This window comes from Madurella fahalii (genome assembly GCF_045866475.1).
Source record: "Madurella fahalii IFM 68171 DNA, scaffold_2, whole genome shotgun sequence".
Taxonomy (NCBI): Eukaryota; Fungi; Ascomycota; class Sordariomycetes; order Sordariales; genus Madurella; species Madurella fahalii.
This window is the reverse complement of record NW_027263972.1, coordinates 8,106,402-8,124,421: the sequence shown is the minus strand read 5'-3', so window position 1 is coordinate 8,124,421 and position 18,020 is coordinate 8,106,402. Positions and strand designations below refer to the sequence as shown.

General features: G+C 56.5%; 8 protein-coding genes across 8 annotated transcripts; 5 read left to right on the top strand and 3 right to left on the bottom strand.

The window, feature by feature from the left end:
• Window positions 1–1,863: 1,863 nt before the first annotated feature.
• Window positions 1,864–3,820, top strand: MSM1 (methionyl-tRNA synthetase; the record flags this gene model as incomplete). The annotated part of the gene is made up of 3 exons (XM_071060593.1): window positions 1,864–2,056; window positions 2,117–3,378; window positions 3,437–3,820. The coding sequence occupies 3 exons, from the start codon at window positions 1,864–1,866 to the stop codon at window positions 3,818–3,820; spliced, it is 1,839 nt and encodes a 612-aa protein (XP_070916694.1).
• A 352-nt stretch (window positions 3,821–4,172) lies between these two features.
• Window positions 4,173–5,064, top strand: MFIFM68171_05172 (uncharacterized protein; the record flags this gene model as incomplete). The annotated part of the gene is made up of 3 exons (XM_071060592.1): window positions 4,173–4,194; window positions 4,296–4,375; window positions 4,432–5,064. 3 exons carry the CDS (start codon window positions 4,173–4,175, stop codon window positions 5,062–5,064), a joined length of 735 nt encoding a protein of 244 aa, XP_070916693.1.
• Window positions 5,065–5,124: 60 nt separating this feature from the next.
• On the bottom strand, window positions 5,125–6,317 carry CHA1 (catabolic L-serine/threonine dehydratase; the record flags this gene model as incomplete). Its single annotated transcript, XM_071060591.1, has 2 exons — window positions 5,125–6,100; window positions 6,178–6,317. The coding sequence occupies 2 exons, from the start codon at window positions 6,315–6,317 to the stop codon at window positions 5,125–5,127; spliced, it is 1,116 nt and encodes a 371-aa protein (XP_070916692.1).
• Window positions 6,318–8,526: 2,209 nt separating this feature from the next.
• On the top strand, window positions 8,527–10,602 carry MFIFM68171_05170 (uncharacterized protein; the record flags this gene model as incomplete). Its single annotated transcript, XM_071060590.1, has 1 exon — window positions 8,527–10,602. One exon carries the CDS (start codon window positions 8,527–8,529, stop codon window positions 10,600–10,602), a length of 2,076 nt encoding a protein of 691 aa, XP_070916691.1.
• A 547-nt stretch (window positions 10,603–11,149) lies between these two features.
• cdc1 (DNA polymerase delta small subunit Cdc1) lies at window positions 11,150–12,859 on the bottom strand (the record flags this gene model as incomplete). The annotated part of the gene is made up of 4 exons (XM_071060589.1): window positions 11,150–11,367; window positions 11,439–12,396; window positions 12,445–12,754; window positions 12,810–12,859. 4 exons carry the CDS (start codon window positions 12,857–12,859, stop codon window positions 11,150–11,152), a joined length of 1,536 nt encoding a protein of 511 aa, XP_070916690.1.
• Window positions 12,860–13,232: 373 nt separating this feature from the next.
• YTM1_2 (ribosome bioproteinsis protein ytm1) lies at window positions 13,233–14,684 on the top strand (the record flags this gene model as incomplete). Its single annotated transcript, XM_071060588.1, has 1 exon — window positions 13,233–14,684. The coding sequence occupies one exon, from the start codon at window positions 13,233–13,235 to the stop codon at window positions 14,682–14,684; it is 1,452 nt and encodes a 483-aa protein (XP_070916689.1).
• A 243-nt stretch (window positions 14,685–14,927) lies between these two features.
• MFIFM68171_05167 (uncharacterized protein) lies at window positions 14,928–16,921 on the bottom strand (the record flags this gene model as incomplete). The annotated part of the gene is made up of 2 exons (XM_071060587.1): window positions 14,928–15,769; window positions 15,823–16,921. The coding sequence occupies 2 exons, from the start codon at window positions 16,919–16,921 to the stop codon at window positions 14,928–14,930; spliced, it is 1,941 nt and encodes a 646-aa protein (XP_070916688.1).
• A 540-nt stretch (window positions 16,922–17,461) lies between these two features.
• On the top strand, window positions 17,462–17,976 carry LSM5 (RNA-binding protein lsm5; the record flags this gene model as incomplete). Its single annotated transcript, XM_071060586.1, has 5 exons — window positions 17,462–17,486; window positions 17,561–17,617; window positions 17,689–17,755; window positions 17,810–17,873; window positions 17,935–17,976. The coding sequence occupies 5 exons, from the start codon at window positions 17,462–17,464 to the stop codon at window positions 17,974–17,976; spliced, it is 255 nt and encodes an 84-aa protein (XP_070916687.1).
• Window positions 17,977–18,020: the final 44 nt, after the last annotated feature.

Below are 18,020 nucleotides of genomic sequence, written 5' to 3'. Positions count from 1 at the left end.
GAGTTGGAAGCAGGCCGCCATAGAGGCCAACAGCAGATGCAACAGTCCGACGGGCATGAGGAGAAGGACAGCAAGTTGGTTTCCCGAACTCCCCAACCGCCCCGGCGTTCGTCTCGTGCAGGATCCAAGGGACGCGGCCGGGACCGATCGATGACAAGGCGGACCGCGGGGCAAAGACGTCATCGCAAAGGAAAGCTAAGCCTTGCGGCGCTAATCTTCTTTAGGCAATACCTTTACAAACCTCAGTTTTCAGCCGAGACGTGGATATCAACTCCCGGATGATGCCACTGGTCGCTGAACGCTGGCTTGTGAGGCTCTGCAGCTGACTCTGAGCCGGGACCATATATCGAGGGCCAAGGTGAGCTTCCTTTTTCGGTCACCGCAAGTCAGCTTACCTCGGGGTCAGGTGCGAAGCGATCACAGCTCCAAGCAATCGTCACCGTATTCTCACCGTATACACTTGCTTCTTGAAAGTTGACCCGGGCACAACACTATGATTTCCTACAGAGACACAACAGGAGCTTGCAACCATCCACAGACGGCAAACCGGCTGCTAACATGGGCTGCACAATCCCACTGGCCTGATATGCCATATGCTCCCTTGTAATATCTAAGACAGACGGGCTAGCTTTGATGTGCATATGCAGTCTCGGTTTACACCAATCAGGGAAGTGGCTCGCACACCATACAGTCCTTTGCCCTTAGCCAAATCCTCGTGGTCATTGATAGCCTTCTTCCGACACCCAGCGCTACAAGCGACAAAGAACAAGGAACGGGTTGACCGGTTGTTGCACAACGTGGTACAGCCGAATGATCGTGGCTGGACCCACGGCATCCGAATCGACTATTCAAATGTCCTTTGGCATCTAACCCCATCCCCAAGCCGGAGATATCTATTTATCCTATGGCAGGATTTCTTCTCTAGTGTATGATGCAGGGGCAGCCGCTATGGGCCGCAGTTAGTGGAGGCTGTGTTGTCGATGTTCTGCATCAGACTGCCTAGTCTGCCGGCCACGCCTCCCGCATGGATAGAGGGCCCAGAAAAAACCATAGTGGTACTCGTTGCTAACACTTAGCAACATCACGTTGCCCATATATGCTGGGTAAGTTGGGCTTATCAGGCAGCTCTGGAATGTTCGAGACAGACTGGTCCACGTCAGGGCACAGGATTTAGAACAAGTCGTCTCGTGCTATTGCTGGGCAAAGAGATGCCTCAGTGAGGTAGCCCTCTTCTCCCGATCCTCAAGGTTGTGGAGTGGGCGCAGCCCTACGGCCGGTCCCGACAGGCGGCATCTCGACAGGTTTCTCTGCAATCGATCGGCATTTCGCGTTGCAACCCCGGTCGTTGCGTTATGTTCTTTCCAGTACCTGAGCCGTTTCTCAACACGTTAGGATCCGGAACCTAGGAAAGGACCAATAGTAAAAGGTAAAACGGAAGTGAAGCACACAGCCAGTTTCAAACTAGAGAAAAACATGTAGACAAGAGGGCTTCGACACCAGGTACTGCAGAAGAATGGCCTTGAATGGAGAGACGAAAAGAGGAGATTAACGAAAAGATATGTAGCGCTTCAAGGTGAGATAGACAGAAGGAAACAAATACAAGGTAAAGGTTGGATTATCTCCTTTGACCTGCCTTTGGCCTTTCTTAACGGAGGGTTCAGGAAAGAATACTCGGCAAGAGCTCGCCCGAAATCGCAGAATAACACTCCGATAACTGCATGGCCCCGGCTTATCGTTCACAAGCTGGGTCCCTTATCGCGTCCCGATAATGGAACGATCGACAAAATCTCCATCAACCGCAACATCGGCACTGCCTACGAGCCCGGAATTATCGCGCTCGGCAAAGCAGCGGTGCCAATTGCGATGGAGCTCGCAAGAGGAGCGTCGGCTCGGCGCCTACTGAGGTGGCCGTCGGCGTTGACCCGGCGGAGGAGTTGGGTGTGCACCTCGTGCAGAAGTCACTTTGCCGTCGCACCCCGGCGGTTCGCATCGCAGCCGTCAACACCGCCGGAGAAGCCCTTCTACGTCACGACGCCCATTTTCTACGTCAATGCCGGTATGTACTGTCGACCTGGGTCGTCCCTCAGGCACCCGACATGCTGACGCGCCTGAACAGCGCCGCACGTTGGGCACATGTACACGATAGTGCTTGCCGACGTGTTCAAGCGATGGCAGACGCTGATGGGAAACCGGGCGATCCTGTGCACGGGCACCGACGAACACGGAATCAAGGTGCAGCAGGCCGCTGCCCTGAACGAGATGCCGCCAAAGGAGTTTTGCGACCAGTACGCTGAGAGGTTTGAGGAGCTGGCCCAGCTGTCGCGCGTCGACTACGACCGCTTCATTCGCACGACCGACGAAGACCACGTCCAGGCTGTCGAGCACTTTTGGTTCTTACTCAGGGAAAGAGGCCTGATATACGAAACCAAGCACGAAGGCTGGTACAGCGTGAGCGATGAGTGCTTCTACCCCGAGTCCCAGCTTGTCAGACGCATGGAGCCCTTCACGGGCACCGTGTACATGGCGTCAGCCGAAACCGGGAGCAAGGTGGAATGGATCGAGGAGAAAAACTACCGCTTCCGCATGTCGGCGCTCAAAGGCAAGCTCCTAGATTTCTACGAGAAGAACCCTGGGTGGGTGGAGCCTGTCAGCCGCATGAACGAGGTCGTCAACTGGGTCAAGAACAACCTGGAGGATCTCTCCGTCTCGCGGCCCGTCCAGCGACTGAGCTGGGGCATCCGTGTTCCGGACGACCCGTCTCAGACCATCTATGTCTGGGTTGACGCGCTGGTCAATTACCTTACCAACGCCGGCTTCCCTACATGGACACCGGGGCAAACCCACAAGGGCGGCTGGCCGGCCGACGTCCACATCGTCGGCAAGGACATCCTTCGGTTCCATTGCGTGTATTGGCCCGCTCTTCTTATGGCCTTGGATCTTCCCCTGCCGAAGAGAGTCCTCGCCCATTCCCACTGGACGCTGAACAGACAAAAAATGTCCAAATCCCTCGGCAACGTGGTCAACCCCATCTATGCCATTAGCAGATGGGGGGTCGATACGGTACGCTTCTATATGCTCTTTGAGGGCGGCATTGTCGATGATGCAAACTATGACAATAACATGCTCGCCGTCAAGTACAAAAAGCACCTCCAGTGGGGATTCGGCAACCTTCTAGGCCGCATCACGAGAACCCGCTTATGGAATCTGCGAGATATAGTAACCAACGCCGCCGAGTCTCCAAAAATCAGCGGGACGTTGGACGCGGCCGTGGCGAGTTTAGAGACGCGTCTAGCGCAATTGACGCCTACCGTGGCGCAGCACATGGAAGAACTGAACCCGGTGGCCGCCATTCGTCAAATCGTAGAGGAGGGTAGCCAGGTACATCAAACCCAGCCGAAGTCCAGGTCGAAAAGCTGGATAGCTAATACGGTCATAGTTAAACGAATTCCTTACCCACACACAGCCGTGGTCTCTGGTGAAATCGCCAGAGCCAGAAGCTAAAGCAGCGGCCGAGAAGGTCCTGTATATGGCGGCCGAGGGCTTGCGGGTCTGTGGCATTCTCCTGCAGCCGTTCATGCCGGACAAGGCTACCCAGCTCTTGGACACGCTAGGCGTTGCCGAGGATAAGAGAGCATTTGCCCATGCCGTCCCACGCTGCGACTCGACATACGGCGTCCCGTTCGTAGACCCCGGCCGGTGCCGCGATGATGCTCTCTTTCCTCCCTTGGTCGTGGATACAGATGTCGAGTATGCCGGGTCTGCGAAGGCAAAGAGAAGAACAGCAAAGAGCCCGCTCCCAATCGTGCAAACAGACGACTAACATAGTATGGCTACGCAGCCCTCTCAGCGGGGTGTTTGCGCGCGAACCATTTGTATGACTAGACAGCGTGTCCTGCATGTATCAGTCCTTAGATTCAGGTACGCCGTCGACGACAGTGTACAAGTACAATAGACTTTCTCTCCAAGGAGTGGAAGTTTGGGGTTGGGTCGTGTCGTTGAACGTGCCGAGAGGCGCACCCGGCCCGGTGGAACTATTCGGATACAGAAGAAACCCCGCTATAATTGCTCCTCCGAGAGCTGTTTTTCTCGCTTGCAATAAAGCATTTCTTGCAGTCGCTCCCGACCTCGTCCATCTAACATCAGTATTAAGACCCATCATCAATCGGAGGAAAATGAGGCTCAATGAATCTACCGGTATGTTCCCGCTCTTTTTCAAATTAATTTTTTTTTTTTTCAATTTTTTCATTATTATTTTCTTTTTCCCTAAGCTCTCAAACTAATGGTGCCCAACGCAGCTGTCTCGACTGCAAAGGTTCTCCTTGTCCCATACGACCGTCATCATGTCCTAACATATCATACCTGGATGGAGGACCCTGTAAGCTGTCACCAGAATCATGCCTACCTCTATCTCAAACTCACCTTCCAAGTCAGGCCATCCAAGAGGCTACAGCCTCTGAGCGGCTCACCCTCGACGAGGAATACGAGAACCAAGCATCCTGGCGTGCCTCACACGATAAACTCACCTTTATCATTTGCCAGCCACTCGAAACGGGACGTACTGGTACATCTGTCAATGCTGGTGTACCCGACGCTCCCGAACGGATGGTGGGTGATGTCAACTTATTTCTGTACCCGGATGAGGATGACGAGGATGAGGAGCAGGAGCAGTCCGCCTCTGTCGATCCTCGATTCTGCGTGGGTGAGATCGATATCATGATTGCGGACCAGCAGCACCGCGGTAAGGGCCTCGGTCGAGCCGTGGTGCAGACCATTTTGCAATACATATCCCGCAATATGAGCGGGATCATGCACGAGTATGCCCAGGACAAGGACATCCAAACGCCGCCGAGACTAAAGCTGCTCAAGGCAAAGATCAACCAGGGCAACGCCAAGAGCATCGCGCTGTTCCATAGCTTAGGCTTCGAGCGGGAGGGAGACGTGGACTATTTCGGGGAAGTGAAGCTAGTTCTTCGTGATCTAGGCATGCTTGCAACGGATGTTCCAGAGGGATACGCAGAACTAGTCTATTCGCGAAGTAGTCCAAACCAAGACGAACAGCAATAAGGACAAACTTTTCAAACACGGCATTCTACACACACACACCTCTTCCTCCGCCGTTCCCGTTTACTCTATCCCGTAAGTCTTCTTGTACTTGTCCAGAATCTCCCAACTGGTATTCGACCCCCCGCAAACCACCAGCACCACGTTCCTCTCCCCCCAATCCTCGTCCGTCAACCCCTTACCCAAATACCTCCTCAGCGCCCCATTATACGCCGTGGCGACCGTCGCACCGCACGCCACCTCGATCAGAATCCTCGCGTCATCCAAAAACCTCACGCACGCCATCGCAGCCTCCTTGTCGGTCACCGTGGCGCTAATCAGATCCTCCTTGGCTCTGGTCGCCCACTCCCAAGTCTTCTCCGACACCCGCCTCGCGCCCAGCGACGTCGCGATGGACGTGATTTCGGGCAGGGTGACCAGCTCGCCGGCCTGGATGCTGGCATGCAGCGACTCAGCGCCGACCGTCTCGACCGCCAGCACCTTGGGGGGGCCCCGCGGCACCCCCGGGCCACCGGCCAGCAGCAGCCCGCGATGCCTCTCCAGCCCCTCCATCACCCCGTTCAGCAGCCCGCCTCCCCCGACGTTGCACACAATTGCGTCCACCCCGCCCGGCCGCTTCCTGACCAGCATCTCGTTGACGATCTCGTCCACCAGCGTCGACGCCCCGGCCCAGATGTCCGGGTGGTCGAACGGCGGCACGTACACCCTCCTCTCGGCCGCCCCGTTCTCCGGCCGCGCCTCGGGCGGGACGAGGAACGTCTCGCGCAGGTAGGCGTCGGCCTCGGCCCAGCTGGCGCCCGTCTGGACGACCTCAGCGCCGAGCTCGCGCAGCTTGGAGACCATGAAGGCCGACGTGCTGGTGGGGACCACGATGGTGGCGGGCGCGCCGAGGGCGGTGGCGGTCGTGGCGCAGGCGAGGCCCGCGTTGCCGCCAGAGGAGCAGTAGAAGTGGACTGGCTGGTCCCCGCCGTTGGCGTGGTGGGGGAAGGCGGTCTGGGAGTGGGCGGCGAGGGCGAGCGACATCATGTTGCCTATGCCGCTGTTTGGTTTGGGTGCGTTGGTCAGCTGGGGAACAATTCTGGGGAGATATGATTTTGGTGGGAGGGGACAGCGTACCGTGACTTGAAGGAGCCCGATGGCTGGCAGTTTTCGAGCTTGAGAAATATGTTGCATCCTGCTGCCCGGGAGAGGGGTGGGGAGAAGATCAACGGGGTCTCGACCCAGGGTTTGGGCGGGTCGGGTGAGAAAGAGCCCATTGTGTTGCTGTTACTGTTGCTGTTGTTGTTGTTGTTGTTGTTGTTGCTGCTGTTGTTGTGTTGGTGTTGGTGAAGGATTGGCGATTAACCGAGCTCCAAAGGGTGTAAGTCAATTAGTAAGGTAAGGCTTGATTGAACTGCCGGCTCAAAACCACCGGCCCATTTTAAAGAACAACTGACAGACGATGATAAAGGACAATGCAGGAATTTAAACCTTCAATGGCCACCGCGTGTCTATAATCCGTCTTCCGTCAGGATCAAGGTGCGTGTTCCGCCTTCCTCAACAAACACATTCAAGGTATCAGCCTTTACCCAAGAATTACAAAACGCAAACTCGAAAGCAGGTCTGGTGATGTCGTGTATTACTTAAAAGAAACCAGGCCCGTCTACACCCGATGACCGCGGTGGAGAGCAGCCGCAGCAATTGCCTTGATGCCGGGGGTCACAGACCCAAGAATCACACGTAACCTGCACATCTCCCCGCCCTGCCCGGTAGGTCGAGCGGATGTACCTACTCATGCAAGATTAAGGGCGCGGCGCCGTCGGATTGGGGCCATTCTCTCGCGTTGGTTGGTGAAAAATACATAAACCGACGGTAAACGACAGCGGCATGCCCCTGGTGCCGAAAACCGGAGACGCATTTCCCGGCTTGCCCGTTTCCCCACACCGAACCTCAGCGCCCGGTCTAGGCCGTGCAAGTCATAGGACCCGGAAACTTCCCCATTGGGCCGGAGGTTGTTGTCAGGACGGTGAGGCGTCCGAAGCCAGCATTCGTGTTGTTTATTTGTGCCATCGCAGTATTCCCTTTGTTGCGCTGGCGGCAAGGCCACATGACCAGATGCAAGGGAGTCGGGACCGAACGAACTAGCACGGCAAGGATTAGATCGAGCTGATCAAGGACGCTTGCGTTCAATTGCACAGAACTCGAAAACATTGAACGTCGAGATATCCGAGCGCAAGCCGGACGGGACTTAGCAGCCAGCTGGTTGACCACTAAATGCCAATCGCAGAGTCGAGTGCCGGCCTATCCTATCGGATAGACTGACCATGTGGCCGGACAATCTACTATTCACGAGTGTTGTTGTATTGCTAACAGGCAGATGATAGGAGCGGACGGCTTACGGCGCACGCAAGCCGTAATGGGAAGGGGGGATGGCATTCTAGGAGTGGGCATGGGAATACAACTGCGCTCCCAGGTGAGATCTCATGGGCAAGCCGTGTTCCAGCGGACGGATGGTTGGGAGTAGGAAGAGAGAAGTGAACCGTATCTGTGAAATGACTTGGGGCGTCACGCTAAGTAGCAACCGCGGCGTCTGTGGAAGAAATGGGCTTTGACAGCATCCCGCCATCTATGCTCTCGGGTGGTTAACGCGTGTTGTTTGGTGTTGGACGACAGAGATGAAACATAAACCTGAAAGAAGTGTTGTGTTCTTCCATGGTCAAGGGGTGCGAGGTCGAGAGGCCTATTTAACTCGTTATCAGATGGGTTTGTCCTGCACCTTCCTCGTGATGGGACCTAGCCCTTGGGGTTAAGAAACCGCACTTTCCACTCCACTCCAACCGCGACACCTTCGATAAGGTACATTTAGTCCTTCTTTCTGGCACTTCTGCTTGCCCTAGCCACAACACCTTTACATCAAGTACCTCCGTTTCACCTTAAATCTCTAATTTTGCTTTCCGACGCTCCTCCTCGTTCCACTCCAGCCCTGACATCTTCACACTCGGTGCCGCCACCTCACTCGGATGCCTCTTCTCCTTCTTTTCTTCATCATTTAACGCTTCCGCTTCAACATCCTCATTCTCACAATATCCTCGTTTATAGACCTTCCTTCCTCCGCGCTCCAAGATCTCTGCTGCATGACTCTTCCCTGCCCATCGGCCTCCCGCACTTCCATCTTAGGCTGATGAGAAATTCTTTTCTCACACCCACGCATCGCACGTTTCAGCTTCTCTTGTGAGGTAAAGGGCTTCCCCAAGGACATCACCACCCTTTGCTCGTCGTTCTCTGGAGCGTTCTGCTCCATGATCTCTTCTGCATCTTCTCCTTGTTCTCAAAGTGGTACTTCTTTCAGGCCAGTGGCTGAAGGACCAACACGTCAATCTCCTCAGCGGCTATTCATTTCATCATTTAAACCGCTACAGAGGATGACCGGAATCTAGCGGGACCGCAAAATTACCTGTCCCATTTTACACGTCAAGATTGCCGAAGATGGCGACCCAACCAAACCCTTTCCAGGCCGGTTTCAATCACCGCAGGGGTCAGACTCTGATTGAACTTGAGGCTGCCAGTAATGGCATGAGTACCAGTCGTGGCCAACTTCGCCGCTTTGGGGGCGGGAAGAAGGTCAGGGAATGGCTCTTCGATCAGGAGACATCTCGCGGTAGCGGCGGCTTCACCGAGCTGGATGAGCCGGACACCCCTCCGTCCCATCTACCCGCCTCAATCATGGGCTCATATGATGAGCGCGCCGGCTGGCAATCCCCCAGCCGCTTTGCCGGTGCTCTTCCCACGACCCATAGTTCGTCGACAAATATGCTTAAACGCAAAGCATCCCACCTCGATGAGCAGGAAGAGGATGTCATCGTCTTCAAGCCACTTTCCCATACAACGAGACGTGGCCTAGACTCTACGGACATTGTGGATCTGACCAGAGACAGTCGGCAGAGGCGCAAGACGTCTTTCATGGGCCACCAAGATGATGATGTTATCATCATCGATCCACCGGCCGCAGATGTCCGCCGTGATTTGCGGGAACTTTGCCTCGGAATCCACGATATGCCCACTGAACCACCGGTCGCAGAGGTCATTCATAACTCGCAACAACTAGTTGTGAGAACGCGTAACAATCCCGTCGCTCGGCCCAGAAACAGAAACAGATCGAGACGGACACGCGTAGAGTCGCGGCCCGCAAGCTTCAACAGGCGGGCGCCGGAAAACGCGCAGACAGCCACACCTGGGGCAAACGCAGCTGAAGTCTCGAACGTGCTGAACAGCGTCGAGCCGGTGGCTCACTTCTTCACCTTGGCCACCGAGATTCGCGACAAAATATACCGCCACTTGCTCGTCTCACCGAAGCCTATCAGCGTCAAGTGCCTCTGGACGGAGGCAGTCCGCCGTTTCTCTCGTCGTGGAGACAGTATCGATGTTGACGACTCTATCGATCCTAAAATCCTGTTCGCCTGCCGTCAGACCGCCATGGAAGGTACCCGCATCCTGTACTCGGAGAATGTCTTCCTCTATCTGTTGCGGGACTCCGAATGCATCGCAAGCAGTACCAACAGCGGCAGCGGTGGAGGGCGAAACACTCGGAATACTAGAGGAAGCAGTGCACACACTATCAATCTGGCCCGATACGGCCATCTCATCCGGCACATGGCCATCGAGCTTGAGCCGAACCGCACGGAAGCATCCTATCAAGAACTAATGACCAAGGCACTCGAAGCCCTCGTCCCCTCATCTGCTGCGCTTGGCTCACCTTCCCGCTCGTTCTGTGACTCGATCCACTTGCACACACTAACCATCACCGTCTCTCCACTGCTCGAGCCCAACCAGCGCACCGTGCGCTCCGCCGGAGCCGGCAACCAAGACATAACCATCCAAGACGGGCGATACCTCAGCGTCGTGGGCGTCTTCAGCCGCAGCGCGCGAGTCATCAGAGCGCTGCAAAATATCAATACCAACTTCTTGAGAATCAACGTTCACGTCAACTCGAACTTGAGGGGTACCCTCATCAATCCGAGGAGACGGCGCCCTGAGCCGAGTACTCCAGACTTGGAGGTTGAAGATAACTCGGACGATGACGACGACGCCCTCTCCTCCATTACCCCCTCGTCCGATTCATCATCTCATGCCCGCCGCCCGCGTCGGCCCAGGCCGTGGCACTTCGAGACGACACTCGACCTGCGCTACCTCCCGCGGCACATGGAAGCCCTCGGCCGCGAGGCGACGCTGGGAAACATCTGGGGCAACGACACGCTGGTGCAGGAGCGGCGCCGGAAGAAAGGGGAGGAGGTGGAGAGGGCGCTCAGGAACATGCGCGTGCACATTGAACAGGCGTGTCTGGAGCCCGAGGCGGCGATCAAGGGTGGGTTTTGGGAGGAACACGGGGCTGCAGAGCGGCGGAGGCGGGAGGAGAAAGCCAGAAACGAGGCTAAATTCGATAGGGATGCGTATGATGACGACGATGAGGGTGACGAGGAAGACCGGAGGCCGCGGTGGCCGACGAAGTCGCTAATTATTTCTATTGATCGGGTTGGTGGCGAGTTGCGCGCTTATCGTGCGTGAAAAGAAACGAGATATGGTTGGGGAAGTGGGTTCAGGGAATTTACGGGACGGGGTGGATGAAGATAGGGTTCGTTTGGGAGTCTTCTTTTATTTCGAGACATTGTGGGCTGGAGAGGTTGTGGTGTTGCGTTTGGCGTCAAGGATGTAGGGGATGGGGCATCATCGGAGTCTCTTCGGCCGCGCTGGTTTCACGGGCACATACTTCGGAGACGTTTGGCCGGGGGGCATCTGTGTTGCTAGTCATCATGATCCGGTTCTGCGATTCGGTTTCGAGTTGAGTCAATGGGCGTGGGCGTCATTGAGCATCTTGCTTCACGGATACACACTTCCCTGGATTCTGCGCTTCAGGGGTCGCGAACCGGCTCGCGCGTTGCGTTCGGTGTCGGGGGGAATGGGCCTGGCCGAGCGTTTTTCTCTCCACTGGTTTCACGGACAACACACTTTGATGTGGGCAACGATCGCGCTGCGCCAACCAGACTCATATTAGTCAAGCGGGTCGTGGCTCGTACTACATAGACTTCGTCATCATTCCTTGGTAATCAATTAATTAAGTATTGATTTTCACCTTTGACACGTCCAACGTCTCGGTGTCGACCAGCACGATCTCCCGTGTGGCTGCGAAGGTCGGGACCGAGATCAGCCGCACCATCTGCCCTTGCGGTCCCTCGATGACCTTGGTCCCAAATTCGGACTGACACCCGACGAAGTAGAGGTGCGGGCATTCCTTCATGACGAAGGGCTCGTCATCTTGGAAGGGATAGGCCCCTGGTCTGTATTAGCACGCTACACGACGGAACGGAGGGTTTGGGGGGATGCCCCTATGGTACGAAACTCACATAATGTATCCGGTGCAGTCGGCGCGACGCATCGCCACCGGCACATGGCCTCCATCATGCCCAGCCTGTCCTCGCTGTCAACGTACTTGCAGATGTCGTCGAGGTTCTGCCCGCCCGTGCCGAGGACCCGCCACCCCTCAATTTCGCCCTCCCACGGGTTTGTGACGGGGTGGAGCCATCCTGGCTCTGTTCCCGTTCCCGTTTCTGACGATGCCGGGACGGAGGCGTATGTTCGCGCCTTGGGAAACATGGCTGGGTGGACGGGTTGTTGTGGGTAGCTTGCGTTGGCGGGGTCCAGGGCACCCGGCAAGAGGGTGATTGGTATTGTGGGGAGGAGCTCAGAGAGGAAGGAGTCGAGAAGCTGGGAGGGGAGCGGGTTATATGAGGCCGAGTCGTACCCGTACTTTTTGTGAGGCTTCTTGTCTGTTGTGGCTGTAGTGGCATCTTCGATGGTGGGCTTGGCGATGGAGTTGCCGGCTATGATGAGCCGGGAGATTTGGGAGAGTTCGGCTTGCGCGACGGGACCTAGCGCCTCGCCTAGGAGGAACTCGAGGAGGAGGTTGAGCTCCATTGCGTAGGAGGTGTCGGTACCGGAGAATTCGAGGCCGGAGATGATGGCGATCTTCTTGGAGGGTTGTCCTGAGGGGAGATCGGACATTTCAACGTCTTCGCTTTTGATTTTCGGAGAGTTCTTTTTGGTGGCGCCACTGGACGTCTTGGAGAGGGCCCAGCGCTCGGGTTGAGGAGGTAGATCAGCGAACTTGAGGTCAATAACCTCGAATTCACCGTTTACGTTTTCTGTGCCCATCACAGCGACGATGCAGCCTGTTACGAGGAAGTAATCCTTAAGCATGCTTCCAATAAGTCGAATGCGACCAGAGTCATCTTCCAGCATGATTGAGTCGCTGTCATCCTCGGAGAAGTAACGCTTGACGGTGGTGGGGGCGGATATCCAGCGCTGGTGAAGCGTCAGTAAAGCTCATACGCTGTACCGGATTGTACATACATCCTTAGACACATCCTCAAGGATACTGGGTTTTAGTGGCATGTCCATGTAGACGGTGCCAGCCACCCAGCAGAGCTCACCCTGGCGGACGTCTAAGACGCGGTCCACCTTCTTGGCCGTCTCGCCGCCAAGAACGGTACCCTTCCATGCTGCGCTGGCAACCTCTTCGACGAAGGGTTTTATTTTTGTGAGACGGAGGAAGTATATATCGGCGAATTGTTGCTGGTACTGACGGTCCTTGGGCAGGGCGAACGAGTCGAGAGGTTTGTAGGTTGATTCACTGCGCTCGAGCAGACCGGGCGCGTTTCCGCTGGGATGCGTTAGTAATTGCCTGTTCGTTCTCCGGATGTCTCCTTGGCCCTTACGAAGGCTTTTGGAGCAGACTAGTGTCTGTTATCTCATCGAGAGTCACCATGATTCTGTATTTCTTACGACGGTCGTTGCACCGAGGTTGGAGCAGTACGACGCGTCAGGAGTGTGGCCCTGACGCGACCTTGTGAATCCGTAATGAATGGGGCGTGACAGGGGAACCTGCCCCGCTAACTGGGGTGCGATAAGATAACACTCGTGGGGTAACCACGGTGCTGGGCCTGCGATGCTGCAGCGACAAAAAAAAAAAGAAAAAAATCTCCAAGACCCGATTACACCCCTACAGAAGCAGTTTATCAGACACAGATTCAAGCACGAGTTGCGCACCGGACAGTTCCGAATTCAACTGTACCGACCTCGGACATCTTACTTGAATCCAATTGAACACTACACCACACATCGACAGCCCCGATACAGTAATGGACGAGCCAATGGTCGACGTCCCGACCGCCCAGGTCAAAGTGACATTCACCACGACCGAGGCCGACCTGCAGCTCCCCGAGAGCAAGAGGCAGCTCCTCGTGCCCGCAGATATCCGTCGTTATGGCTTGTCCCGAATTCTCAACTCCGAGTCTATGCTCGACACGGGCTCCATCCCCTTCGATTTCCTCGTCAACGGTAGTTTTCTCCGGTCCAGTCTCGAGGACTACCTTACCTCCAACGGCCTCTCGCTCGAGGCGAACCTTAACCTACAATACGTGCGCAGCTTAATACCTCCCGTCTACGAAGCCAGCTTCGAGCACGATGACTGGGTGAGCGCCGTTGACGTCCTCTCGGAGAGCTCCCCATCCGGTCGTTGGTCAGGCGACAGCTTCCAGCGCGGTCAGGACCGGGTCCTATCTGCTTCCTACGACGGCCTGCTGAGGATATGGAATACCTCGGGCCAAGTGATTACAACTTCACCTTCCGGCAGCCACGGCGGTCACACCGCCAGCATAAAAGCTGCCAAGTTCGTCAGCAACTCCCAACTCGCCTCCGCCGGTATGGACCGAACAGTGCGCGTGTGGAAGTACATGGAAACAAACGACTTCACCTCGGGCGACCTCAAGCCTACCCTCGAACTATACGGCCACACAGGCTCGATCGACTCCCTCGAGGTCGACGGCGTCTCCAAGCGGATCCTGACGGCTTCGGCCGACGGCGCCATCGGCTTCTGGAGCACCGCCAAAACCTCGAGCCCCGAAGCCGACGCCTCGCTCCTCCCAGGCGCGCACACCTCCAAGCGGCGCAAAGTGAACCCGTCCATCTCGACCGCCCAGCGCGGCCCGCTCTCGCTGATGCAGGTCCACAGCGCGCCGGCCAGCGCCGCCGTCTTCGACCCGCGCGACCGCACCGTCGCCTACTCGGCCTCGCAGGACCACACGGTGCGCACCCTCGACCTGACGACGGGCGCCGTGGTCAGCACCCTCCCCACCTCGCACCCGCTCCTCTCGCTCTGCGCGATCCCCCGGGCGGCCGGCGCCCCCCTGCTCGCCGCCGGCACCGCCGCCCGCCACATCACGCTCGTCGATCCCCGCGCCAGCGCCTCGACGACCTCGGTCATGACCCTGCGCGGCCACACCAACAAGGTCGTGAGCATGGCGGCCTCGCCGGATAACGAGTACTCGCTCGTGTCCGGGTCGCACGACGGGACCTGCCGCATCTGGGACCTGCGCAGCGTGCGGCCGGCGACGAAGGACGAGGGCGGGCTGGGCAGCGTCAGTGAGCCCGTGTATGTCATTGAGCGGGAGAGCAGGCAGGGCAAGAGGAAGGCTGTTGCTGGGGAAGGGTGCAAGGTATTCAGTCTGGCGTGGGATAAGCTGGGGATTTTCAGTGGAGGGGAGGATAAGAAGATCCAGATTAATCGGGGAAGGGACGTAGTTGCTCAGTAGTGTTGGGGGAGTGGAAAAGATAATAGGAGAAGGAACGTTATACCCAGGATAGTTTAAAAAGATGGTTAGATTGGGCATATAACGGCATTGCTAGTATCGAGGGTTTGAGTGACGCCATTTCTATACGCGCTCTATCCGGGGCGGAGTTGATGCTGTATCCAGGAATGTAACCGCCAACCAACCATTACCATTACAATCTACCCGACCGCGCAGCAAATGGTCAGTCCCCATCAATCACCCAGTTCAGCTGTCCACCTGCTCCTTCGCCTCCGCCTTTCCCCTCCCTTCCTTCTCCTTGGTCTTCTCCTCCTTCTCCTTCGGCCCCTCTTCTTTCTCCTTGCGCCTCTCAATTTTCCCCTTCTCGTCCTCTCGATCCCTACAGAGCTTCAACAGGTTCTTGTACCGCCCCGCGAGCAGGTCGGCAGGGAACAGCGGTAGCACCTCCTGCTTCAACCGCTTCTTGTCGAACGGCATCAAAAGCCGCTTGCCACCCAGCCTGATCCCGTCTAAGATGTACGTCACCACCGTCGAGATCTGCAGCGGCGGGTCCCGCAGCAGCTCGGCCACCTCGGCCGGGGTGAGGCCGTCGTTCATCCAGAGGTAGTACGCCCTCAGGCTGCTCGGCGCGGTCCGCATCTTGGGATTGGTGCGGCGGAAGTCCATGGCCCAGGCCGTGGCTTCCTCCACGCGGTTGTCTTCTTTTTTTGGGCGCGGTCTGGAGGTGGTTTTGGCGGAGCGAGGGACTGGCTCGCTGGGATTGGTAACAGAGGAGGCGGAGGAGGAGGAGGAGAAGGAGGGGTCGGAGTCGATTTCGACGCTTACGCTCTCTTCGAGAGTTTTGCGGAGCTTATCGTAAGTTTCTGCGGAGAGTGAGGGGGTGTCTTCAGGGGCTGCGGCTTCAGCAGCAGCTGTTTCGGCGTCGGGCTCGGCTTCTTCTGCTGCTGGCTCGAGGACTCCGTCGGCGAGGCGGATGGGGAGGTTGAGCTCGGCGTGATGGGGTAGGGGAGGCGTGGGGTTGAGGTTTTGACGCCTGTGGTCGAGCATGGCGTAGAGCTGTATGGCGGCGTAGGCATCGGATGAGGAATCTGTGACGGTTTTAGTAAAGGTGCGGAGAGTGGCAGGATGCGGGACGGCTTACAGAGGATCTGGGACATCTGGAGGGGTTTAGACCAGTCGCTGGCACGGACCTTCTCCCCCTTGAACATGGGCAGCTCGAGACAGTCCTGTACCTGCCGAGCTAGGGAAACGAGATGCTTGTTGATAAGGTTATACTCGCCGCTGCTTGAGTGCTTAACGAGCTTGTACAGGTGGCTCAACTCGAACGTGCCGCGAGAGTCGATGTCTAGGAACTGTTTCAGCCGCGAGCAGTCGCCTTTGATCCAGACGCCCGTCTTGGTGATCCCGGGATCTTCCATGATCTTCTTCAGAGACGGTGCAACCAGCTTGTCCGTCTTGGGATACACGGCAAGGTGGAATAGACCGATTCGACTTGGAGAGGCTAGTTGGACGAGTGAGACATTCTGCCTCGGGCCACTGTTCTTGCCTGCAAAGGGCGACCATTCCATGTCGAAGCCGAGCACTTTCTCGTTCATAAAATACTGCTTGAGAACCCGTTCCGTTGTGTTGTAGCTCGTACAGTAATGCACCTTAATTTTGGAATTGGGAGCGCCGTTCGCACTAGGACCCCGGTACAGGCTGTACGACCAAAATGATTCGGGTGTCCCTTCGGCGGCCTGCTTTGCCTTCCGAAAGGTCTCGACCGGGATCTTGAAGTTCAATGGTGTAAATGGCGGATAGAGGGTGGCAGGATCCACAGGTTTGGGTTTCTCTGTTGCTTCCGCGTCGGCCTCCTGGGCGACCTCGGCAGTGTTATTGCTCGCGGTGAGAGCCGCGGAGGTAACGGAAGCGGAAACGGTAGTAGAAGTGGTGGAGATGGTGGTGTTGGTGTTGGTGTTGGAGGTTGTGTCGGTGATGGTGGCGGCGGTGTGCGTCACCGTTGAAACAGCCGTAGCTGTTACCACCTCGCCCAGCGCATTCCCAGGAATCTGACCAGCAGCGTGCCCTTCATGCGCATCGTGTATTGGCTGATAATGGGAGTTTCTCTCCAGAGGCACAGCCGCCGGGGCGCTGTGGTATCTCACAGCCGGCAAGCGAGGATAGACCACATTGCTGTCGCCGGCAAACACAATGCCATGACTGACATGCCACACCTTCTTTGATGACGGTGGTGTATCCATTCTCAAACGGGTTGGGTAGCTTGGGCGGGATACATTAGTATAGCAAACATTGCTCGGGGTCTCGTCGGCGGCACTTACAAGGCGTTGCAGCGCGAAGATGAAGCGAAGAGCCGACGACGACAGCAACATTGCATTTTCGCACCGACGCCATTCGCCCCACGCCCATGCGACAGCCTCATTGGCCTGAGGGGATGCAGGCGGACAGGAACGGTGCTGAACGAGTGTACAGCACCATGACTGCAAGATATCATGACGCTCGCAGCCGGGGGGAGCAAAAGCAGGCAGACGCGCTAACTGAAGTCACCAGACGCGAGATCTGCGCTTTGAGTTGGTTCAATTAATTGGCGCCCCACCCCGGTAGAACACCCAGTATGCGACTATCGAGTCTTCTGGGTGGCACGATATCACGGGGTTCTTGGCTGATTACGCCCGATACGGTAATTACACCCCTCCATTGTGCTCCAGCTTGCTAGCTGCGCTGGGTTGAGCCAAGGACCATGAACACAACCAGAGGTTGCCAGCACCCGACCCCAGACAACCATGGCTTCCCAACTCCTCCCCTTAGGTATGTAAAAGCTCAGCAGTAAATGGACAGGAATAGCCCGTTAAGCTCATCAACTAACCAAATTGTTTCGATAGAACTCATCGACAAATGCGTCGGATCCCGTATCTGGGTCATCATGAAGGGCGATAAAGGTGCCGTTCCCCCTTCCCGACAAAACTCCCCTGCTGCATTAAGATCGGCTATGCCAACTCCTGCCTCACAGAATTTGCGGGCACCTTAGTGGGCTTCGACGACTACGTCAACATGGTCCTGGAAGATGTAACCGAATTGTAAGCACGCCCGGCCACTCACTCACTTGTTTCTCTCGCTCACCCAGCCTGCAGTGACTACTCTGGCAACCACACCAAGCTCAAGAAGATCCTGCTGAACGGGAACAACATCTGCATGGTTAGAGGGAATCCCTTCATCCGTTTACCGCCGCCTTGCTCAGATCTGACTCTATCAACAGTTAATCCCTGGGGGCGAAGGACCGACAGGCGCGGCTGCATGAACCCGGAAGCTGGATTGTTAAAGCTGAAAATCCTCAGGAACGTT